Consider the following 26,339-nt stretch of genomic DNA (forward strand, 5'->3'; position numbering starts at 1 on the left):
AGGGTGGGAAATGCCCATTCCACTCAGTATCTCAGTAAGTAAATAAACGTTCATATGGGTAGTAACACTGGTGAAACATTATTTGGGACATCTGAACTGTAATCTTTGAGCCCTGATGAAGGAAACATACCCGAAGCATCATATTTTCTCTTTGCTGATATTGACTTCTTATAATTCTTATATCGTTATCCAAATTTTATCTTTGATCCGCATTTAAATTGCCATAAACAGGAGGCACATGTATGAACTTACATTCCAGCCCAAAGAACTTTGCATCATTTCTTTTAATTGAAATACTGCACCTGTTTACAGAAAATGCAGAGCCAGGTTTTAGCAGTTATTAATGCAGCTAGATATTTGCACTACTGAGCTTTAAATTTTCTCATATGTGAAGCTATAGACGCAGAAATCTCAGTATTCTTCTTGTTCTGACCATAGTAGTCCAAAAAATCTCCACTGGGGCTGATAAGATACATGATTATTGTATGGTCAACCTGAAACAAATAGACAATAGAATGACAGGTTAAAGTGATTTAAGCAGGCTTATTTCTTAAATAAAATCAAATAAACAGAGACATGATGATCTTGCTAATTTGCATAAAATCTCATTTCAAAAATGTCTTGTGACGAAAGACCAAGTTATCAGAAGATTGATGCTAATGAGAGAGATCAGTGAGACAATGGAGCAGCATTCAGACATGTTAATGAGAGACGAGAGAGATTAACAAAAAGAGACACAGTTCCGAGTATTGACAGACCGGTTGCTTTGAACCTGAACTGTTTGAAGTTTGATGGACAGGCGATACCCCAGCAGGGGGATAAAAGGAACAGATTCGCTAAGGCAAGACAGACACCAAGAGATCACGAGATAACGAGACCCTGGAAGTGCGGTGTGCCCCCACAAGTTGGTGGGAGTTTTGGAGGTCCGGTCGCGGGATCGACCATAGACGCACAGGGTGAAAAGGTACGATCGGCGGGAACCTGGTGTGTGTGTCCGCCCTTGCCTGGGTGCCGGGTTCACCACGGAAGAACGATCGTATCCGGAACGGAGGGGTCACAGTCCGTGACCTCAGAAGACAATAAAAAGGGCTCGCCCAAAAGCTAACTGCGAAGGAACATCAAGGTCTGTCAGAATCGAAATTTACATTCGCTCTCTCTCTCTCTCCAACAGCACAATAGCAATTACTGCAAACTGTACTCAACTGAACTGAACTGTGCGTCACTTGAGACTGATCATTTTACCCCTAGACTGCGATAGAGCTTGATTGATTCCTATTATCCTAGTTCTGTGTACATGTGTGTTTTATCATTGCTAACCCGTTGCATTTATATCCTTACGATTAGAGTACTGTGTTACTTATTTCTTTAATAAAACTTTCTTAGTTCCAGTAATCCAGACTCCAACTAAGTGGTCCATTTCTGCCTGTTTGGCAACCCAGTTATGGGGTAAGTAACATAAGTGGGGTTCTCGTCCGCGATTTTGAACGCTAAATTTGGGACGAGGTAAATTGATTGGGTTAAAATTCCCGAAAGAAAGGGCAAACAGCAGAACTGGAGATTGAGGAATTTCTAAAGGCGCTGACCTTGGAGGCATTAGAGGATGCCAGGAAATCGGAACTGGCAGCTGTGGCCAAACGGTTGAATCTTTTTAAAGGGAAGTCGACAATGTGGAGAGCGAAGATGCACAGAGCTATCATTGAGCATTATGTATATAAAGGTGTGTTTCCCCATGGGGAGCTGGAGGTGGTATCTATTGGAAAACGTGGTGGAGACGCAGTACAGCTGCAGATTGAAAAATTGAGACTCGAGCACGAGTTCCGGGTAAAACAGCTGGAACGAGAAGAGAGGGACAGGCAGTTAGAACGAGAAGAGAGGCAATTAGAACGACAAGAGAGAGAGAAACAGAGGGAAAGGGAATTTGAGATGGAGAAGTTAAGGATGACACTAGCGCAGGGGCCCATGCTGAACCAAGGTGGAGGGTTCAGGGCGACCCAGGAGGTTAGGCTGGTTCCCCCATTTGAGGAGACCGATGTTGATCGGTATTTTCTCCATTTTGAAAAAGTTGCTGCAAGTCAGGACTGGCAGAGGGATAAGTGGGCTGTTTTGCTTCAGAGTGTACTTAAAGGAAAAGCCCAACAAGCTTACTCGGCCTTGTCCGCAGAAGATGCCCAGAGGTATGATGTGGTGAAAGGGGCCATACTCAGGATTTATGAGTTGGTCCCGGAGGCATACCGGCAGAGGTTCCGGAATGCGAGGAAGCCGTGGGGCTGCACGTATTTAGAGTTTGCCCGTGAGATGCAGACATATTGTGAGCGTTGGTGCGCCTCGAAAGGGGTCAATGGGGATTATGACAGACTGCTACAGCTAATCCTGATTGAGCAGTTTAAAGGTTGTGTCCCTGAAGGTATGAGACCCTACCCAGATGAGAAAGAGGCAGACCCGTTAGCCGCAACTGCTAAGTTAGCGGATGAGTACGCGTTGACACATAAAACGAAGTTTACCCGGAGTAAAGGCTATCAGAAGGGTAGTCAGGACGGCGGAGAGAGTCCGCCAGAAAAGTCAGAAAGTAAGCCGGGGACTAGTGAGAAGGATAAGGTAGACCGGGAGCAGTTTGGTAGGAAGTCTCCTGGGGTCGTATGCTATAATTGTGGGAAAGTCGGACACTTTGCGTCCAGGTGCTTTGCCCCGAAGGAGACGGGGAAAGGGAAAACGACGGTTCCGACTGGCTGTATTGAGCTGGTAAACAAACCGCTAGGGAAGAAGAGGTCTGATAAAATTCAGGAAGGGTGCGAGAGGTTTATCTCGCGGATTGGTGTCAGTGAAGGAGGGGTTAAACCCAGTTCCAGTACGGATCTGGAGAGACACTGGAGCTTGTCAGTCATTGACATTAAAGAGTGTGTTAGACTTTAGTTCAGAGACCCAGACTGGGGAGGTCAGGGTGATAAAAGGCATTGGGAAAGGGACTGAAGCAGTACCTTTGCACCAGATACACCTAAAAAGCGACTTGGTCTCCGGACTGGTCACGATCGGGGTGAGGCCCGAACTACCGAAGGAAGACGTGGAGGTCTTACTCGGTAATGACCTCACCGGCGGAGAAGTGTACCCAGCAGTAAGAGTGACAAGCCAGCCTTGAGGCCCCGCCCATGGACTCACAAGTTTATCCCGTTTGCGCAGTGACTCGGCACATGGCCAGAAAGGCTGCCAAAGTGAATATAGATTTGGCTGAGACGTTTTTACCAGCCTTGTATCAGAAGGGGTTAGAAAGTGAGAAGCAGCGTAGTGAAACTGAAATTAAGGTAGACTTATCATTAGCAAGGAAGGAATTTGTACATGCACAGGAGCAAGACAAGGAGCTGATGGTTTTGACGGAGACAGCTCTCTCTGAAGCAGAATTAAAAAGGGGGCCAGTGGGCTATTATGTGGAGGAGGGAGTACTAAGGAGGAAATGGAGACCAAGTACTGTGCCCGCAGATGAGGAACGGGGGGTGGTGCCAAAAATTTATGGGGATGAGATTCTTAACCTGGCCCACAAGTTACCCCTCGGTGGACATTTTGGGGTGAGGAAAACAGTCGGCGGAATCATAGAAGAGTTTTACTGGCAGCACAGGAGGAAGGATGCTATTAACTATTGTAGACGTGAGCTAACACAATTACAGGCTATTGATATGCTAACAGCTTACCACGATCAGAAAGCAGATCTAGTTGGTGTTAACATGAAAATTAATGAGGCTAGGGTGCAACCTGATAAGGGGAAGACCCATTTTGAAAAGATAAGTGTGGTGCCAACCAGATGGGAGAACTCTATTGTGTTGGCCAACTTTGCTGATGAGTTCTCTCACTTAATCCCCGAACAAAGCGAGCTGCCGATAAAGCCAATTAAACGTATGTCCGGATGTCCCGAGGCGATGCAAAGAGCCCGGACATGGTGTTGTTGTCACATCAGGTCAGCCTAGTGAGCAACACCCCTATAGGACGATTAATTCAGTGAAAAAAGGCCTAAAGGACGCAGAAGCGTATATTGGCGATGTAGTAGTCTGGAGTGACACGTGGGAGGAGCTGTTTAAAAAGCTGTTTGAAGACAGCCTGACAGTGAACCTCGCAAAAAGTGAATTCAGCCACGGAAAGATCACTTATCTGGAATTTGTGGGAAGACAGGGGCAGCTGGCACCGATGCAGGCTAAGGTGAGGGCTATCTCTGAAGTCCCCACCCCGACAGACAAGGGAGCCCTGAGAAGGTTCTTGGAGATGGTGGGGTACTATCAGAAGTTTTGCAAAAAAAAAACTTTGCGGATATTACCCTCCCTCTTACTAAGCTCTTGCCAAAGAATGCCAAGTTGGTGTGGGACGACCCTTGTTATCTGTGTGCGGGGCAAAAACCACTGAGAAGTTACACTGATCACAACTTATCAGTGTTTTTAGCCACTATGAAGTTTGCTAAGTTGGAGCCTGGTCTTAGAGGATATTAAAATAACACATATAAAAGGAACGGAAAGGTGATTGCTGCCTGTCTGTCAAGGTGTTGACAACTTAAAGTTCTCTGTATTAGCCAAATAGCTGATGACCCTGTATATTCGTGTGTATCTAATAATGTATTCATGCCTATAATTTTTACCCCGGTAAAAATCCTTTGAAGGATAGGGGTGTGACGAAAGACCAAGTTATCAGAAGATTGATGCTAATGAGAGAGGTAAGTGAGACAATGGAGCAGCATTCAGACATGTTAATGAGAGACGAGAGAGATTAACGAAAAGAGACACAGTTCCGAGTATTGACAGACCGGTTGCTTTGAACCTGAACTGTTTGAAGTTTGATGGACAGGCGATACCCCAGCAGGGGGATAAAAGGAACAGGTTCGCTAAGGCAAGACAGACACCACGAGATCACGAGACCCTGGAAGTGCGGTGTGCCCCCACAAGTTGGTGGAAGTTTTGGAGGTCTGGTCGCGGGATCGACCATAGACGCACAGGGTGAAAAGGTACGATCGGCGGGAACCTGGTGTGTGTGTCTGCCCTTGCTTGGGTGCCCGGTTCACCGCGGAACCTGGTGTGTGTGTCCGCCCTTGCCTGGGTGCCGGTTCACCGCGGAAGAACGATCGTATCCGGAACAGAGGGGTCACAGTCAATGACCTCAGAAGACAATAAAAAGGGCTCGCCCAAAAGCTAACTGCAGAGGAACATCAAGGTCTGTCTGAATTCGATTTGCATATTATCATTCGCTCTCTCTCTCTCTCCAACGGCACAACAGCGATTACTGCGAACTGTATTCAGCTGAACTGAACTCTGCGTCACTAGAGACTGATCATTTTACCCCTAGACTGCGATAGAGCTTGATTGATTCCTATTATCCTAGTTCTGTGTACATGTGTGTTTTATCATTGCTAACCTGTTGCATTTATATCCTTACGATTAGAGTACTGTGTTACTTATTTCTTTAATAAGACTTTCTTAGTTCCGGTAATCCAGACTCCAACTAAGTGGTCCATTTCTGCTGGTTTGGCAACCCAGTTACGGGGTACGTAACAGTCTGAAGAATCATCATTTGGAGGTAGGAATAGGATGTACTGTTAAAACAATCTACAAGGGCAAAACATATCAACCATTCCCCTGGTGGTTAAATGCACTATTTATTGAGGAACTGTAAACCATGAAGACCTAAAGTAAATCCTGTAGCATGAATTGATCTCTAACACACGTAACTGTGTTTTAAAACATGCATATTGCTCCCTTATTGGCCTGCACCTTCCCAGGGTATGTGTCACATTTAAGGTAGAGGTCTTCAAACATATTCTACAGGGAATTCAAACACTGCCTGATGAATCACATTCCAAAGTGATCCCAGCCTCCTAAAAACACTTAATGCTATAGATTAGAACAGTAAAGACCCTTCATCCCACAACGTTGTGCCGACCCTTTAACCTACTCCCAAGATCTAACCACTCCCGCTCATATAGCCTTCCATTTCTCTTTCATTCATGTGCCCAAGAGCTTCTTAAATGTCCCTAATGTATCTACACCTCCCATCCTCCTTCTCTCCAAAGAAAAAAGCCCAGCTCACCCAACCTAACATCACAGGACATGCTATCTAATTCAGGCAGCATCCTGGTAAATCCTCTGCACCCTCTCTGAAGCTTCCACATCCTGCATATGTTAATTCTAAATTGATCTGTTGTAGTTACAAAACCCTAACCATCTGGGATCGAAGGGAATAGTGCTCGGCTCCAATTGAAGAATACAAAACAAATCTATACTTATTGCATGCAGTTCTTGGTACAAAATAACTGAGTACTGTATGTGGAAGGGGTGAGGTGGGCAAGAGGTGTTGTCAAAAGTTTCTTGACACAATATGTAGATAAGCCTACATATTTTGGAGAGGCTGTACTTGATCTGTTGTTGGGAAATGAACCTGGTCAGATGTCAGATCTCTCAGCAGGAGAGCATTTTGGAGATAGTGATCTCCTTTACCATAGCTTTGGAGAGGGATAGGATAAGACAAGTTAGGAAAGCGTTTAATTGGAGTAAGGGGAAATACGAGGCAGGAACTTGAAGGCGTAAATTGGAAACAGATGTTCTCAGGGAAACGTACGGAAGAAATATGGCAAATGTTCAGGGGTCAGTGCGTGGAGTTCTGCATAGGTATGTTCCAATGAGACAGGGAAAGGATGGTAGGGTACAGGAACCGTGGTGTACAAAGGCTGTTGTAAATCTAGTCAAGAAGAAAAGAAGAGCTTATGAAAGGTTCAAAAAACTATGTAATGATAGAGATCTAGAAGATTATAAGGCTACCAGGAAGGAGCTTAAGAATGAAATTAGGAGAGCCAGGTGGGGCCATGAGAAGACCTTAGCAGACAGGATAACCCCAAGGCATTCTACAAGTACGTGAAGAGCAAGAGGATAAGACATGAGAGAATAGGACCAATCAAGTGTGATAGTGGAAAAGTGCGTATGGAACCAGAGGAGATAGCAGAGGTACTTAATGAATACTTTGCTTCAGTATTCACTATGGAAAGGGATCTTGGAAATTGTAGGGAAGACTTACAGCGGACTGAAAAGCTTGAGCCTGTAGATATTAAGGAAGAGGATGTACTGGAGCTTTTGGAAAGCATCAAGCCGGATTAGTCACCGGGACGGAACGAGATGTACCCCAGGGTACTGTGGGAGGTGAGGGAGGGGATTGCTGAGCCTCTGGCAATGATCTTTGCATCAGCAATGGGGACGGGAGAGGATCCAGAGGATTGGAGGGTTGAGGATATTGTTCCCTTATTCACAAAAGGGAGTAGAGATAGCCCAGGAAATTATAGACCAGTGAGTCGTACTTCAGTGGTTGGTAAGTTGATGGAGAAGATTCTGAGAGGCAGGATTTATGAACATTTGGAGAGGAATAATATGATTAGGAATAGTCAGCATGGCTTTGTCAAAGGCAGGTTCTGCCTTACGAGCCTGATTGAATTTCTTGAGGATGTGACTAAACACATTGATGAAGGTAGAGCAGTAGATGTAGTGTATATGGATTTCAGCAAGGCATTTGACAAGTTACCCCATGCAAGGCTTATTGAGAAAGTAAGGAGGCATGGGATCCAAGGGGACATTGCTTTGTGGATCCAGAACTGGCTTGTCCACAGAAGGCAAAGAGTGGTTGTAACGGATCTTATTCTGCATGGAGGTCAGTGACCAGTGGTGTGCCTCAGGGATCTGTTCTTGGGCCCCTACTCTTTGTGATTTTTTTTTTTAAAGACCTGGATGAGGAAGTGGAGGGATGGGTTAGTAAATTTGCTGATGACACAAAAGTTGAGAGTGTTGTGGATAGTGTGGAGGGCTGTCAGAGGTTACAGTAGGATATTGATAGGATGCAAAACCGGACTAAGAAGTGGCAGATGGAGTTCAACCCAGATAATTGTGAGGTGGTCCATTTTGGTAGGTCAAATATGATAGCAGAATATAGTATTAATGGTAAGACTCTTGACAGTGTGGAGGATCAGAGGGATCTTGAGGTCCGAATCCATAGGACTCTTACAGCAGCTGCACAGGTTGACTCTGTGGTTAAGAAGGCATACGGTGCATTGGCCTTCATCAATCATGGGATTGAGTTTAGGAGCCGAGAGGTAATGTTGCAGCTATATAGGACCCTGGTGAGACCCGACTTGGAGTACTGTGCTCAGTTCTGGCACCTCACTACAGGAATGATGTGGAAACCATAGAGAGGATGCAGAGGAGATTTACAAGGATGTTGGCTGGATTGGGGAGCGTGCCTTATAAGAATAGGTTGTGTGAACTTGGCCTTTTCTTCTTGGAGTGACAGAGGATGAGAGGTGACCTGACAGAGGTGTACAAGATGGTTATAGGGATTGATTGTGTGGATAGTCAGAGGCTTTTTCCCAGGGCTGAAATGGCTAGCACAAGAGGCCACAGTTTTAAGATGCTTGGAAGTAGGTACTGAGGAGATGACAGGGGTAAGTTTGTTTGTTTGTTGTTGTTTTTTTAACGCAGAGAGTGGTGAGTGCATGGAATGGGCTGCCAGCGACGGTGGTGGCGGTGGATACGACAGGGTCTTTTAAGAGACTCCTGGACAGGTACATGGAGCTCAGAAAAATAGAGGGCTATGGGTAACCTGAGGTAATTTCTCAGGTAAGGACATGTTCGGCTCAGCTTTGTGGGCCGAAGGGCCTGTATTATGCTGTAGGTTTTCTATGTTTCTATAAGTCTCCAAAACAACGATAACTGGCACTGTGTTATCATCACATCAGGATCACTGTGTCCACAGATTAAGATTCTGAGATCATCAGTGATCCAAAATTCAACTAGATAAACTGCATAAATACTTTATCTCAACAAGCTAGCACTTAGACAGGAGACACAGAATACAGGCATACCAGTACGGTTAGTTTAAATTGAGTTATGGTCAGCCCAGACATGATGGGCTGAAGGGCCTGTTCTTGCAGCAAGCAATTCACTTCCTAAAACCACAAGGCAAGACAGTCCTGAAATACTCTCCGCCTGTCTGGATGAGCACTGCCAAGAACAGCAGCCAAGGTGCTCAACACCATCCAGGACAAAGCAGGATCATTTGATCATTCAGTACTTTTACAATTTATTTCTCCACTTTCTGTAGCATAAAAATTCACAAAATGCACTGCAGTTACCCAGCCAGGGTCTCCCAGTACCACACCCTAAACTCAAGACCTCTAACATCAAGGACACTGACAGCAGAGAACACCATCATCTCCAGGTTCCCCTCCAACTCGCACGCAGTCCTGACTTGGAAGTATATCACTGCTCCTTCATCATGACTGGGTCAAAATCCTGAAGCTAATCGATCAATACTATAGGACTGGAGAAGTTTAAGCAGGTTGCTTACTACCCTCCAAAGGGCAAGTAAAAATAGGAAATAAATGGAAGTATTCCCAACAAGGCCCAGATCCCGCTGAGTAAAATAATGGACAGTTTATATTGAGTAAATAAATGTTTATTATCACCACAATGAAGAAAATAATTTAAAATTATTTGGACAGCAGTATGAATTACGTTATCTCAAAAATTACCGTAAAAGCTCTTGTTGGATGCGTTGTAGGAAAGTAGACACACAAGAATAACAGAGCAAGGAAACTGCCTTGTGACCTCACCCATATCCAGGATACCCATTACCCAGAGGCCTCTCCCTTTCCTGTTGCCATGCTTCAATTTTGTATTTTAACAACCATTCATTGGGGACACAGGAAAATTTTAATAAAAATGGACTCCAGCTGACAAACAACAAAAAAACAATACTTTTCTATTAAGTAATCAAAAGCAGTTTGCTTTTCAAATAGTTTGCAAAAGCAGTGGGGGAAAAATAGTGAGAGGTTGCTGAAACTGCAGGCAAACAAGCCTCCTTGCTTCAGGCCTATCAGGTTGTAGTACAAAAGTGATCCAGCCAGCAGGGAGAGTCCATGCAAACCAGAAACACATCTCATTCTGTGAGATGAGCTCTTGTCATGTCTGGTCCTTCACCACTTTTGTTGAGCCAGCTGCAGGCACTTTGAGGATTATCACGACAGACTCGACTTCTTGAAAGGAGTGGCTTGTGATGACATCCAGCAGAAGCACACAAGGATTAGGAAGAACACTGTAGAGACCAGCGACTGGAGGCAAGACTTGCCTTTCTCCAATCATATCCTGTTGCTATTGGTGTCTATTTCCTAGCAAGTGACAGGAACTGGGCCCTTGGAGCATGTAATGGTATGCTGGCATTTATAGCGAGAGGATTCGAGTACAGGAGCAGGGAGGTACTACTGCAGTTGTACAAGGCCTTGGTGAGACCACACCTGGAGTATTGTGTGCAGTTTTGGTCCCCTAATCTGAGGAAAGACATCTTTGCCATAGAGGGAGTACAAAGAAGGTTCACCAGATTGATTCCTGGGATGACAGCACTTCCATATGAAGAAAGACTGGATGAATTGGGCTTGTACTCGTTGGAATTTAGAAGATTGAGGGGGGATCTGATTGAAACGTATAAGATCCTAAAGGGATTGGACAGGCTAGATGCAGGAAGATTGTTCCCGATGTTGGGGAAGTCCAGAACGAGGGGTCACAGTTTGAGGATAGAGGGGAAGCCTTTTAAGACCGAGATTAGGAAAAACTTCTTCACACAGAGAGTGGTGAATCTGTGGAATTCTCTGCCACAGGAAACTGTTGAGGCCAGTTCATTGGCTATAGTTAAGAGGAGTTAGATATGGCCCTTGTGGCTACGGGGGTCAGGGGGTATGGAGGGAAGGCTGGGGCGGGGTTCTGAGTTGGATGATCAGCCATGATCATAATAAATGGCGGTGCAGGCTCAAAGGGCCGAATGGCCTACTCCTGCACCTATTTTCTATGTTTCTATGTAATGTACAAGCTAGTGATTTCCCTACTTTTTGTAAAACAAAACAACCAATTGCCAATACAAAAAAAATTTACTTACAATGTAATCATTGTCATCATCTTTGGGCCCTTGGCTATAGTAGACTCTGTAGGCCTTCGACACCTGGCTTATTTGCTCTTGGGAGCCTGTCAGACCAATTAACTTTGGAGAAAACTCTGGAGAATAATCAAACACTTATTTTAATCACTTACAACATTCACTCTTTTAAAAACAAAAGCTAGTATGTTGAAACAAAGAACTTGCACATAGACAACGCTTTTCATATCCACAGGATGATTAAAGTGTTTTACTTTTACAAATTCACACATGTTAAGAAACTAATCAAGAATGGAGTAGTTTCTCATCTCAAATTTTGAGCAGAAAATGTTAGAAATGTGAAACTGGAAAACCAGCATTTGTATTTAAGAGTACTAATAATTTGCACCTGGAAGATATTCAGAGAAGAGATACTCTTTTATTCATCAATAATTTCCTCTTATAATAAGCAAATGTGACTGTTTGTTTTTCACATCCTTGGTATTCAGTTGAAAGAAAACACAGAAACTTTAAAAGTAGCAAGCTCAGAGTATGGTTACTATTGGAACACAATAGTGGTTTTTACCGCTTCACATGACATCTTCCTGCACAGTAACACAACATTTCCATGAAACCTCAACAGAAGAGAAAGCTATCACATGGGTCACTAATGCAACAATCCCTCTTCCCTTCACTCTTAAACACTGGACAGAATAATTAAAGTTTATCACTTAGAAGTTCTTTAAAATACCAATTAACTTTAAGCAACACAGAATATGTTTGATAGAGTGAGAACAAATGAATTAATATGGACGTTAGAAGCAAAGAAAGATACATAACTTCTTTAACTTATATGGTCTCACCCTATCAGGGGTATTCTTATTCTTCCATTCAATTCAACCACAACCTTCCCAACTACTGAAAGCTAACTTGATTCTTCTCTCTTCCAAAGGGTCTTGGTCTTGAAACACTTAACTGGTTGTCTTGCCAGATAGTGCCTGATCTGTTGAGTATTTCTACCATTTTGGAGAGATTCTGTAGTTTTAAATTTTTCACCGAACTGCATGCCTGTTTTATTTCTTCAGACCACAACTGATTTTCAAAAGAAATGATACAAAGAAAAATTTTGCAAGTGCCAAGGATCAAAAAATGGAACAGCTGTAAAGAGAGTTGATACCAAAAACAATAATGACTAGCTTGTCTGTTATCTAATCCCAGGATTTTAATTTCTTCAAAAAAATATCTAACCAACTTACCTTGGACATATCTTGCCATGGCCTCGACATTATCTCGCTCTGGATCAATTGTGATCAAAAGAGGGGTCAGATTTGGTAAAGATGGGATCCTGTCTGTAAAATAAAACACAGAAGAGGTAAAATTGCTGCAAACTGACATGCCTATAACTGGAATAAGAAAGGGATGAGAGGCAATACTGGGAAGCTAGGTTTGGAAAAGTGCTTGTGCTTTGGAGGCTTTGGCCTGACAGGATCATCACATATTTATCAATGAACTTCTAGCCCTGTAAGCTATAAACGGGAATAGGTATCAGAATCAGGCTTGTGGGGAGGAGTGGAAACTGCAGAACACCTTGACACCACTGGATGGGAGAGGGATCTGATAGAGCAGAAATTTGAGTGATGTTGCAGAGAGTGATGGTTTCTCATGGTCTAAAAGGAGTGCTATTAGTTGCTCTAAAAGATCTTAATACGTAGGAACAAAATTAGGGTATTTGGTCCATCGAGTTTGTTCCAGCATTCAATCATGGCTGATTTATTTTCCCCTTTCAACCCCATTCTCCTGCCTTCTCCCTATAACCTTTAAAGTCCTTACTACTCAAGAGCGCATCAACCTCTGCTTTCAATATGCCCTATGACTTGTCCTCTATAGCCAGTTGTGGCAATAATTCCACACTAGCCTCTGGCTAAAGCAATTTCTCCTCATCTCTGTTCTAAAGGGATATCCTTCTATTCTGATGCCCTCTAGTCCTAGCCTCTCCCACGACTGGAAAGATCCTTTCCATGCCCTCTCTATCCAGGCCTTTCAATATTCAGTAAATGAGATACCCCCATCCCCATTTTTGGCAACTCCAGTGAGTACAGGCCCAGACCCATCATTCATTCCCATTATCATTCTAGTAAACCTCCTCTGGACCTTCTCCAATGCCATCTCTTCCTTTCTTAGATATGGGCTCTAAAATTGCTCACAATTCTCCAAATGTAGTCTGACCCTCTATAAAGCTTCAGCCCATATAAAGCCGTATAAAACACCAGCCCCTGCAGAACAGTCATCAGCAGCCAACCAGAAAAGGCCTCCTTTATTCCCACTCTTTGCCTTCTGCCGTTCAGCCAATATTCTGTCCATGCCATTATCTTTCCTGAAATTCCATGGGCTCTCATTCATTTAGCAGAATTGTGAGCAGCACCTTGTCAAAGGCCTTCTAAAAATCCACCTAACAACACCTACTGACTCTCCTTTGTCTATCCTGCCTGTTATTTCCTCAAAGATTTCTAACCAATTTGTCAGGCAAGATTTCCCCTTAAGGAATCATGGTGACTTCAACATACACATCCAACTACCCCAAAACCTCATCCTTAATAATGAACTGCAACATCTTCCCAACCAGGCTAACTGGCCTATCTTCTGGTTCTCTCCCTTCTTAAAGGGGACAGTGACATCTAAGATCACCCAGTCCTCCAGAATTACTGTTGAATTTATTAATTCTTGAAAGATCACTATTAATGCCTCCACAATCTCTTCAGCAACCTCTTTCAGAATGCTAGGGTGTAGTCCATCTGGTTGGTGACTTATTTACCTTCAAACCTTTCAGCTTCTCAAGCAAATTCCTCCCCCCCCCCCACCCTTAGTAATAGTGACTACATTGACTTCTGTCCCCTGACGCTCTCAAATTTCTGGCATGCTGCTGGCATTTTCCCCACAGTGAAGACTGACACAAAATACTTATTAAGTTCATCCACCATTCCTTTGTTTCCTCTCCAGTGTCAATTCCCAGAGGTATGAAGTCCACTCTTAACTCTCTTTTACTCTTTATATAGCTGGGCAAAAAAAGCATCCCTTCCCCACCCCACAACTTTCCTCGGTTGCTGTATTTTTCCAGGCAACAGCAATAATGTGGTTTAAGCAGACACTTCTCACTCCACTACCCAATTAAATTGGGAAGTTGGCTCCTAAAAGTTTACCTACACACACGGCCTCTCTCAACCCCAGTAAAGTTCATCAGTGCCTCTTCAGTCAGTTCTTTGATCAGGAACATTAACATTTTGCTTTCCACAAATGCTAAGTGTTTCCCTGCTGAGTGTGCCCAGCTTTCTTTTAAAAATATACTTGATTCACTTATTATATCTCTGCTACAACAAAAGGTTTTATTTAATCTGATGCTTCATTTAATGAAAATTTCTTTAGGAACATAATCCCTTGTAAACCAGATAAGTCCTGTAGCTTGAATAAATTCATGGCAGCTATTTATAGATCCGCAGTGCAACAATGTAAATCAACTGTAACATTTTGAAGTTGGTTATTTACCATATCCTAGTTTTTAATTACACACTGGCAGCCAATGAGTCAGATGTGGTGGCTGTATGCCCAGACCAACAGCAAACAAAACCAATTAACTAGAAAAAGTCTATTTTTAAAAAAATGAGGAGACCAAACTCAAAAATAAACTATGATACCTGCTCCTGACAAATTCACCAATGAAATGCAGAGTTTACAGAATAGTTGACTACAAATGATCTGCTTTAGTTCAATCTCAGCTACTCAGGGCTTTCCAGACAGTACGGAAGTATGACAGTCAGGCAGCACGGAAACAACCCTTCAGCCCAATTCCTTCTTACTGACTTTATTGCCCAGCGAGCCAGTCGTATTGCCCTCTCATACATATCCAAATGACTTTTAAATATTGCTAATGTGCCCCCGTGGCTATTGGGTGGCCCCGCGGTTGGATGGTGCCACAGTGAGGATGTGGATGGACAGGGGTGCTGTAGTATCACCGGGGTTGGAGACAGCTTACAAGGAGAAATTGCAGCATCTCACCCCAGAAGGAGCCAGACTGGCTTTTTTAAGACTTTCACTGGTGAGGTTATTTTAGTGAGGGGATTACTACATGTCACAGTGGAGATCAACGAACAGAGAAAGAAACTCCACTCTACATTGTTACAGGTAGTTATCCAGTGCCTCTGGGCCACTTGTGGTTGGAGCAGCTCAAACTCGACTGGCATGAAATGCACTTGATTGTTGGGAGCACTCGTCTACAAGAGATATTGAAGAAAGACACAGAAGTATTTAATGGAGAACTGGGTAGTATGAATAGAATCACTGCTAAACTGGTGGTTAAACCTGTCAACACCCAAATGCTTGAAGGCAAGACCTGTTCCATCTGCCCTTAAGCCATAGGGAGAGGTTGAATTGGAAAAATTAGTCCAGAGTAAGGTATTGGAACCAGTGTGTGGAAGTAAATGGGCAACTTCAGGGAGTCGTTAAGGCATTGTGGAGAATTCAAGTTAACCATTAATTTGGTTCTTATCCTCACTGATAACTTTTTTGCAGGATTGGTCAGAGGACAGACATTTAGCAAGGTTGACTTGTGTCAAGCATACTTGCAGATCTGACTTACATATGGCCCTTGTGGCTACAGGGGTCACGGGGTATGGAGGGAAGGCTGGGTTCTGAGTTGGATGATCAGCCATGATCATAATAAATGGCGGTGCAGGCTCGAAGGGCCGAATGGCCTACTCCTGCACCTATTTTCTATGTTTCTATGTTTCTATTACTGGGAAAAATGAGCATGAACACCTACAGAACTTGGATGCTACACAACAAAGACACAAGGAATATGGGCAATGGGAACAGAAGGACAAGTGTGAGTTCTTTCAACCTTCGGTTGAATACTTGGTCTATGTGATCGACAGCTCAGGGCTTCACAAGGCACCATCAAAGGTGAAGGCAACTGTGGAGGCTCCATCGCCAAAGAATGTAAGTCAATTGAGATCATTCTTAGGTTTACTAACCTACTACGCAAAGTTTGTTCCTAATCTACCACTTCATGAGCTTTTAAATTAAGCAATACACCGACAGTGGACAGATTACTGTAAAAGGCCAGAACAGCTTTATCTCAGCCTGAAGCACTCACACACTTCCACCCATCATTGTCCATACAGTTGCCCTGCGACACCTCACCCTATGGTGTGGGGGCAGTTACCTTACATATCATGCAGTTGGGTGAAGAGTGTTCAGTCGCCTTTGCATCAAGGACATTAAGCGAGGCAGAAAGCCACTATGCCTAGACTGAGCAGGAAGCACTCACAATTGTCTTTGGAGTTAAGAAATTTCATACTCTTTGGGCGATGATTTACACTACCGATAAATCATCGCCTATTGATGTCAATTTTGGACTGCTAGCTGTATACAGTATTGAGCTCAGTTACTAATTGTGTATCAGTACAATATAAAGCACAGGAGGTCCGAGCACCATCCGAATGCTGACAGACTGTCCAAACCCCCCTTAGCTGTTCAGCTCCACAGCCATCGCTGAAAGAGATCTTTCACTCCAAGCAAATAACTACAGCGGCACAAGTCCAGAAGCACACGCTCGCTTACTGACCCTGTTCCATCTGAAGTGGTGGATATGGTAAGTTATGAATGGAAAGGAGAGCCACCATCGATGTGAAACTTTACCAGGCTCAGTAGAAGGAGCTCACTATGGGGCTACCGTGTTGTCATTCCTCCACCATTAAGAAAGCAAGTGCTTGATGAGCTAAATGCAGGACGCTGTGGCGTGGTGCGCATGAAAGAAATTGCATGCAGCTACTTCTGCTGGTCGGGACTGGATGTAACCATTGAAGAGAAGGACAAAGCTTGCCCACGTTTTTAGCCAACTTGTTCCTCTGCATCCATGGGAAATGCCTGAAGAACCACGGCAGAGGATTCATGTAGATTTTACAGGACCTGTGGAAGGCCACATGTTCCTGGTTGTAGTAGGCACACACAGCAAATGGCTCCAGGTTGCCATCATGAACACCACTTCTGAAAAATGCATTGTGGAGCTACGGTCCATTCCATCTTGAACTGTTTTGTGCTTCCTCAACACCTTGTAAATGACAGCTTTGCATCAGGCTTGACCTGCTTAGACCCCCAAATATAAAACAGTTTGTGCGAAATGAACAGAAAACCCAAGCACAGAGACGTGCCAAACTGCAGTACAGAGGTTTCACGGCAGGAGAGAGTACTTGCCCAGATCTACATTTCTGAAGTAAAGTGATACCTGTGATGGTGGTGGCATAAGCTGGTCCTGTGACATACACAGGGCAAACCAGTCACCACAACACCTGGAGAAGGCATGCTGATCAGCTGCTGTCCACTTCGAAAACTAATGAACACCAACACGAACTGGCCAATTCAGATCCAGTTGTAGAAATGGGATAGGATTCTGAGACAACGACTGCAGAAGCTCCGTTAAGATCAAATGACAGAGCCAGTGCTTTCCCCATCACCTGTGCTTTCTGAGGTGCCCCCTATAGACAATGCAGTACCCAAGCCAAGATCTATACATGCACCACCAACAGATAAAGTAATTTTGGGATCACCCCCAGGTCATTGGTACCCTCAGAGGAACAGGCAGCCTCTGGACAGGCTGAATCTCTAGTTTAGTAACTAACCCTTAGCCCATGGGGCAGAATAATCCCCAGGGTTATGTCTGGCAATAGGAACAGTTGACTCTCTTTCTGTAGTTTAGAAAAAAGAATGTTTTTTTATTGTTGGTTGAATTTGAAGGTTAATAGTCCAGCAGCTGGTCTGTGTATGGGAAGGGGGAGAAATCTTTAAAATAATGGGGGGAAGGAGGGATATGTTATGCATTCACGTATATTTTGACCTTTACAGCTTGCCGTCAAGCCTCCCTGTGTTATGTACTGAACATAATGTGAGAGGGCACTCTGAGTAGATGATTTACAAGTGAAAATAAATAACAGCACATTTGTTCCTCACCTCTCTGTCTCTCGTGTGTGTTATTCATGGCCACCCAGCTTCCCAGTACCACAATCTTAACAAAAACTATACACAATACTCCAAGTACAGCCTCACCAACATCTTATAGAACTGCAACATTCCAACTCCCATACTCTATGCCCTGTGCTCTAGCACAGGCAATGGAATTACAAATTCATTTATCTGGGAATATGATCATCTCTAATTTGCAGCTCATAAAATAAAATCACTTGGAACTGTAGTGTCTTTTTAGACTGCCGATGTACATTTTAAATCATTTTGATAGGCGGAAATTTTTACCTATTTCATCCACGACAGCAACCATCTTCTCTAGCTCTTCAGGACAAATGTCTGGACAGTGCGTAAATCCAAAGTATATCAAGACCCACTGTCCAAGGTAGTCTTTGTCTGTCTTGGGTTGCCCTTTGTGATCAACCAGTGAAAAGGGTCCTCCAAGTGCTGCTTTTCCAATGCTACGAGTCCGCTCCTTCTCAATCTCTTAACAGTCAATTGAAGAAAGATTAACACATTATTACATTATCTCACAGACTCAATTAGTTAAGTTTGTATACTTTCATTACAGAGCTCAAAGCAATTACTTTTAAATAAATTTAAACAATTAGCGTAATAGCAAATGAAACAACACTAACATTAAGGAGTATGGAGACTGTGATTGCATTCAAGGACGAGCACGGTTAAGGGACCAACTCGTCTACTCCTCCATCTTATTTTAGGCTACGTCCACACTACACTGGATAATTTTGAAAACGAAGCTTTCTCTTTGTTTTGACCCTCTGTCCACACTAAAATGGCGTCTTCATCCCCCCAAAAACGGAGATTTTCATAAAAGGTCTCCAGAGTGAATAAATCTGAAAACGCCTAATATCTGTTGCAGTGTGGACGGGGTAACCGGAGATTTTTAAAACCGCTGTCATGACGTGCCAGAACAGATGGTGGCAGCGCGGCATTTCATTGTTTTCTTCTTATTATTATTATTATTATTACTTTATTGTTGCCAAACAATTGATATTAGAGCATACAATCATCACAGTGATATTTGATTCTGCGCTTCGCAGAACCTAACAATTTCAGAACAGACAGCAACGAGACTGAAGCTAGAAGAATTAGAAATGTACTCACCAAATACTTTGACCCATAGCTTACTGAATAAATAAGTATACTCACTTTGCCCTGTTTTCTGTCCTTGCTTGTATGAAGGTGGTTTACCTATTTATGCAAGTACTTCTCTGACAATAGATGTGTAACAGCCTAATGTAACATTGTATGGAAATACAAGATAACACTGATGCAGACATGTTTTATACATTTAACAAGGTGCTTTATTAATGCAACAGAGTTAGTCAGTTTTTCAATGTTCGTCGTCAGCTGGGTCATACTGTCCGTGAACTCCCTGTCGGTTGCCTCCATATGCTCCAGTATTTGTTTTCTCTCAGTTTTAAGTCCTCCTGCACAAGACCAAGAGCAATTCCTTTTAAGTTTTTCTACTCTGTAACTGGACAAACGCGCACCAAGTATACCGTTTCCTCTTCGCTTGTTTTCTGTGTGTCCTGCGCATGCCCAGTAGGAGATTCACCCAAATATCCGTTCTAATGTGCACAGAGATATTTTGAAAAACGCTTAGTGTGGACGCCTGTTGTTTTTACTTGAAACCAGCGTTTTCAAAATTATCCGGCGTAGTGTGGACGTAGCCTTAGTGTTCTGCCTGAATGTGATTTTACATCATATTGCAACCACTCTCCTCACCATTTATTAAACATTATTTACTTACATCCTCAAACATCTTCAGGAGCAAATAACACAAGTTTAAAAAAAAACTGCACTTAGATCTCCCAAGTTGCTAGAATGGCAACTCTTGCTGACTGGAGCCACACCTTTATATCACTCTTGCTCTCTTCTTAATCGGAAATGAGTTATTATCAGCGATATCAGGTAGATTCTCAGGATCTCATTATCACAACTTGTACAAGGCAGGGAACTCAGATTGCTTAAAGGAGTCAAGCCCAGATGTTTAACATCAGTACAGCAGCACTGCAATCAAAAACATATTGTCAAAAGAATCTCTTTTCTTCTTTTTGAGTTCAAGAGTACATCTCCGTATGCACTACTTATGTCTGATAGGATCACGGCAGATATGGCATTCAACTCCAAGTCCATCCTTTGCTTCAAATAATTTAATCACTTTGTTTAATATAACATAAACTTCACACTTACATCAACAACTGAACTGACATCAATTCCCATTTGTAATAGAGTTCCCTTTGTCCATACATTTTTCATGAAGAGGCGGGTATACAGTTTGTGTTGAAATTACTATGTTAGGTTTCCAGAGGTGCAGCCACTAGAAATATAGTCATTCTCCATCAGTTGGAAACTACAATTAAATTCTCTTTAACTTGAATTTCCAGGAATAGAATCCTGCACATGTCATCCCCACACAAGTTAACCTTTAGCATCCAAGTGTCATTCTGCTAAATTCTTTGCTCCACTCCCAAGACCACCACACTCCTGCTTCAGGTATAGTGCTCAGAAATAAACAACCTAGGCTAATTGGTTCCCTTAACAAACTTAGTATTACATTCTCCTGACTGAATCTGATTTGTGACTGCATCTTCAATTTCCTCACTTGCAGACCCTACTCTGTAGGGATTAACAACAACATCTCTTCCACAATCACCATCGGCACAGGTGTACCACAAAGCTGTGTGCTTAGCCCCCTGCTCTGTTAACTTCACACTTATCACTCTGAGGCTAATCCACGTTCAAGTTTGCTGACGACACCATCGCCGTTGGTGAAGTCAAAGGTGGTGATGAATTGGCATTTGGGAGGGAGATTGAAAGATTGGTTCAATGATGCCACAACAACAACCTCTCACTTAACATCAGCAAAACAAGAGCTGGTTATTGACTACAGGGTGAGGAAACCAGAGGTCCGTGAATCAGTCCTCATCAGGGGATCAGAAGAGTCAGTAACTTTAAATTCTTTGGTGTTATCATATTTAGGAACCGCATGCAAGTGCCATTACATCGAAAGCACATCAAAGCCTCAAAGGTTGCGCAACTTCGGCCTGCCATCTAAAAATTTGACACAGTGGAGCATATCCTGACTGGTCGTATCATAGTCATACTTTATTGATCCCGGAGGAAATTGCTTTTCATTACAGTTGCACCATAAATAATAAATAGTAATAGAACCATAAATAGTTAAATAGTAATATGTAAATTATGCCAGGAAATTATGAAATAAGTCCAGGACCAGCCTATTGGCTCAGGATGTCTGACCCTCCAAGGGAGGAGTTGTAAAGTTTGATGGCCACAGGCAGGAATGACTTCCTATGACGCTCTGTATTGCATCTCGGTGGAATGAGTCTCTGGCTGAATGTACTCCTGTGCCCAACCAGTACATTATGTAGTGGATGGGAGACATTGTCCAAGATGGCATGCAACTTGGACAGCATCCTCTTTTCAGACACCACTGTGAGAGAGTCCAGTTCCATCCCCACAACATCACTGGCCTTACGAATGAGTTTGTTGATTCTGTTGGTGTCTGCTACCCTCAGCCTGCTGCCCCAGCGCACAACAGCAAACATGATAGCACTGGCCACCACAGACTCGTAGAACATCCTCAGCATCGTCCGGCAGATGTTAAAGGACCTCAGTCTCCTCAGGAAATAGAGACGGCTCTGACCCTTCTTGTAGACAGCCTCCGTGTTCTTTGACCAGTCCAGTTTATTGTCAATTCGTATCCCCAGGTATTTGTAATCCTCCACCATGTCCACACTGAGCCCTTGGATGGAAACAGGGGTCACCGGTACCTTAGCTCTCCTCAGGTCTACTACCAGCTCCTTAGCCTTTTTGACATTAAGCTGCAGATAATTCTGCTCACACCATGTGACAAAGTTTCCTACCGTAGCCCTGTACTCAGCCTCATCTCCCTTGCTGATGCATCCAACTATGGCAGAGTCATCAGAAGACTTCTGAAGATGACAAGACTCTGTGCAGTAGTTGAAGTCCGAGGTGTAAATGGTGAAGAGAAAGGGAGACAAGACAGTCCCCTGTGGAGCCCCAGTGCTGCTGATCACTCTGTCGGACACAAAGTGTTGCAAGCACACGTACTGTGGTCTGCCAGTCAGGTAATCAAGAATCCATGACACCAGGGAAACATCCACCTGCATCGCTGTCAGCTTCTCCCCAGAATGTATCATGACCTGGTATGGAAATACCAAAGCCCAGAAATGGAAAACCTACAAAATGTAAGAGATAAAGCCCACTCCAACACAGGGAAAGCATATCCCACCGTTGAGCACAGCTACAAGGAACACTGCCACAAGAAACCAGTATCCATCGTCAAGGACCCCCACCATCCAGGCCATCGTGCTCTCTTCTCACTGCTGCCACTGGTAAGGAGGTACAGGAGCCTTAGGTCCCATCCGTCAGGTTTAGGAACAGTTATTACCCTTCAACCATCAGGCTCCTGAACCAGCGTGGACAACTTCACTCACCTCAACACTGCACTAGTTCCACAAAGAATGGACCCACTTTCAAGGACACAACAACAGGTTCTCAATACCATTCATTATTTATTATTATTTGTGGGGGTGCGTTGTATTTGCATAGTTTGTCTTCTTTTTGCACATTGGCTTTTTGTCAGTCTTTCATTAATTCTATTGAATTTATTTGTTCTGCAAGAAAATGAATCTGAAGATAGTACATGTTGATATATTGACAATGAATCTCAGGGTGGTACATGTTGACAATTTACCTTGAACTTTGTATCTGGCTAATGATAATTAGATTAGATTATGAGGACACGCAGTCCTCTTTTATTGTCATTTAGAAATGCATGCATTAATAAATGATACAATGTTCCTCTGGTGTGATATCACAGAAACACAAGACAAACCAAGACTAAAAAAAACTGACAAAAAGCACATAATTATAACATATAGTTACAACAGTGCAAAGCAATACCATAATTTGATAAAGAACAGACCATGGGCACAGTAAAAAAAAAGTCTCAAAGTCTCTCGGAAGTCCCATCATCTCACGCAGATGGTAGAAGCCCTCTCTTCCTGCCATGAACCTCCAGCGCCACAAACTTGCCGATGGAGCACCCTGGAAGCACCCGACCACAGCCAACTCGAGTCCATCCGAAAACTTCGAGCCTCCAACCAGCCCTCTGACACCAAGCACCATCTCTGCCGAGCGCTTCAACCCCGGCCCCGGCAACAGGCAATAGACAAAGCCGGGGATTCGGGGCCTTCCCCTCCGGAGACTCTCGATCGCACAGTAGCAGCGGCAGCAAAGCAGGCATTTCAGAAGTTTCTCCAGATGTTCCTCCGTGCTTCTCACGTCCGTCTCCATCAAATCAGGATTGTGCACAGTACCTACTTAGCAAATACCGATATCATTTCGGAGTGGCCGTGCGCACTGCGTCCTCTTCTCCTCCCCTCCTTTGCACATACACATCAAGTCTCTTTCAACATCCACTGTTTCTTTTCTCTCACCATTTTATAAGTACTCTAATGTACCATTTCCAGTTCCAAAGTAGTATAAGAATGCTTACTTTCTTCTTTTTCTTTCTTCATGTATTTCATGACGACCAGCAGTGCTCCTCCTACAGCAACAGTGACCGCTAAAGATTTCCATGTGACAGGCTACTAAGGAGAAAAAAAAATGTCTCAGGAACAAAGACATTGAACAAATTATAAACAAGACAGTTTTTAAATTATTTCTGTGAAGCAGGTGAAAATGAGAGCATTTGACGGCTCTGGGCCTGTGTTCACTGGAATTCAGAAGTACGAGGGGTGACCACATTGAAATCTATCGAATGGTGAAAGGCTTTGATAGAGTAGAAGTGGAGAGGATGTTTCCTATGGTGGGAAAGTCTAAGATCAGAGGACACAGCCTCAGATTAGAGGGGCAATTCTTTCAAAACAGAGATGAGGAGGAATTTCTTTAGTCTGAGAGTGGTGAATTTGTGAGCAGTGAGTTCTTTGCCGCAGGCAGCTGTGGAGGCCAAGTCTTATAAACATATTTAAGGCAGAGGTTGATAGATTCTTGACTGGTCAGGGCATGAAGGGAAATGGGGAAAAGGGAGGAGATTGGAGCTGAGAGGAAAATTGGATCAGCCCTGATGAAATAGAGCAGACTGGATGGGCCAAATGGCTTAATTCTGATCCTATCTTATGGTCTAAATAAATGTGATACAATACCACACACTGGAACATAGGCTTAGTTAGAACCATTATGTTTTGATATTAGGTGACCACACAATTATTGAATAGTAAAGTAGGAAACTGTTAATGATCTTTTTCTCAATAATATTTGGTAATCAGTCTTAATATACTGTATAAATAGAGTGAAACTGTTCCTTTCAAATACTTGACACATCCTCCTCCTCCTCCTATGTTGCTACAACTATTAAAACATTTTCTACTTTACTCATTAACACTGAATTACTTACCCCATCCTTCTTGGTCCTAGGGTTTGTTTTTGATCCCGTTGGTGGTGGAGGCATTGTACTGAAGTAGTGGAAACTGGTGTATTTGGGCAACGATATTGCCCAAGTTGGGCAAAGCTCATCCCTCAACTGTTCCAACACAAAAAGAATAAACTTTGAATTAGTAAACACAGTAAATTATTGTCATTCCTGCTGTTCATTCAAATCCAGATAGCTAATGTGATGAGAGACTGACAAAGTCCTGATAATTTTAAAGGATTAAAACTGTTCTTGACACCATAAATAATTCTTTAAAGAATGTTTTGAAAATGTCCCCTTTCATTTTACCAGGAAGACTTCAGTTTAAATCTAACAAGAGAGACAGCACCTCTGATTATGCAGCGTTAGGTTTTGGAGTCACTATTTCTGTGGTCAAGCCTTGAAGCAGTTAAGAGTCATATAACACAGAAATGGGGCCTTTGGCCCAACTGGTTGCTGCTGATCAATATTCCGATCTAAACTAGTCCCACCTGCCTGCCTTTGGCACAAATCCTTGTCCAACAGATCTGAGATTTTTGCTCCCTGTGCAGATGGGAGTGGGGGCATCAGGGAGCATGAGCAACCAAACCATGGTATCCCATTTCAAGAAGCCATTCGGCGGGGGTGGGGGGGGGTGAGACAAGATGAATGTAGTCGTAATTGGGAACAGTATAGCCAGGGGAATTGATACAACTTTCAGTTGCAAGGAGTGAGAGTCTCAAAGGCTGTACTGCCTGCCAGGTACCCGGGTTTGGGACATCTCATCTGAGCTGCAGAGGAATTTGGAGTGGTAGGGAAAAGACTCAGTTGCCATGGTCCATGTAGGTACAAATTTCTTGGAAGGACAAAAGGTTTTGCTGAAGGAATTTGAGCAGCTTGGGACTACATTAAAACGCAGAACCAAAAAAGGTAATAATCTCTGAATTGTTAACTGAGCCAATTGCGAATTGGCACAGGGTTAGTAAGCTCAGAAAGGTAAATGCGTGGCTCAAAGATTAATGTGGGAGAAGTAGGTTTGAATTCGTGGGAGATGGGCTGTAGTATTGAGGAAGAGGGTGCAATGTGATGGGACAAGTTTCGCCTGAACCATGTTGGGACCAAAGTCCTGGCGAACTGCATAACTTGGGCCGTGGATAGGATTTTCAACTAGTAGGTGGTTGGGTCCAACCACTTGGAAATGAAGGATAAAATAAAAAAAATAAGAAGAATGCAGGAGAGGTTACAGACATCTCGAGAATGAAATAGAAGAGAGAAAGTTTAGAAAGGGGTAAGAATTTATCTTCACAGGACATGGAGACAAAATTGAAAAGGGTAGTAAATACAGGACTGAAGGTGTTATTTTTGAATGCATGCGGTATATGAAATGAGGTAGAAGAGCATATAGCAAAGGTATATCCTACGAAAGAAGTGACATAGGATCAGAAGATGTAGAATCCTTGTGTGTACAGTTAAGAAACTGCAACACCCTGATGGGAATTACGGTAGTCAGGTGGTAGAGTACAAATTATAATGGGAGATAGAAAGGGCATTGTTACAATGGTCAGTTTTATGATGGTCATGGGAGATTTCAATATGCAGGTAGACTGGGAAAGTCAGGTTGGTACCTCATCCCAAGAGAAGGAATTTGTAGAATGCCTATGAGATAGCTTTTTGGTGCCGCTTGTGGTCGAGCCCATAAAGAAAAGGCAATTCTGGATCAGCTGTTGTGCAATGAAACTGATCTGATTAGGGAGCTTAAGGTAAAGGTACCCTTACGGGCAGTGATCATGATAGAATTCACCCTGTAGTTTGAGAAGGAGAAGATAAAATCAATGTATCAGTATTACAGAGGGGTAAAGTTAACTACAAGTAAGAGACGAGCTGGCTGAAGTTGACTGGAGGAGATGACAGTAGTGGCTGGAGTTTCTGGGAGTAATTCAGAAGGTGCAAAGCA

At 43.3% G+C, this 26,339-nt stretch overlaps 1 protein-coding gene across 1 annotated transcript in view; it reads right to left on the bottom strand.

Moving 5' to 3' along the window:
- Positions 1 to 253: 253 nt before the first annotated feature.
- LOC134360195 (protein SCO1 homolog, mitochondrial-like) overlaps positions 254 to 26,339 on the bottom strand; it is a 34,626-nt gene continuing 8,540 nt past the window's right edge. The window contains exons 2-7 of the mRNA XM_063074244.1: positions 24,392 to 24,517; positions 23,492 to 23,582; positions 18,208 to 18,405; positions 12,165 to 12,257; positions 10,933 to 11,048; positions 254 to 494 (exon numbers count right to left, since the gene is read on the bottom strand). Of these exons, the coding sequence (XP_062930314.1) occupies positions 363 to 494; positions 10,933 to 11,048; positions 12,165 to 12,257; positions 18,208 to 18,405; positions 23,492 to 23,582; positions 24,392 to 24,517 (756 nt within the window). The 3' untranslated portion in view covers positions 254 to 362. The remainder of the gene's footprint in view (positions 495 to 10,932; positions 11,049 to 12,164; positions 12,258 to 18,207; positions 18,406 to 23,491; positions 23,583 to 24,391; positions 24,518 to 26,339) is intronic.

Source organism: Mobula hypostoma, chromosome 22, assembly GCF_963921235.1.
Source record: "Mobula hypostoma chromosome 22, sMobHyp1.1, whole genome shotgun sequence".
NCBI classification, from domain to species: domain Eukaryota; kingdom Metazoa; phylum Chordata; class Chondrichthyes; order Myliobatiformes; family Myliobatidae; genus Mobula; species Mobula hypostoma.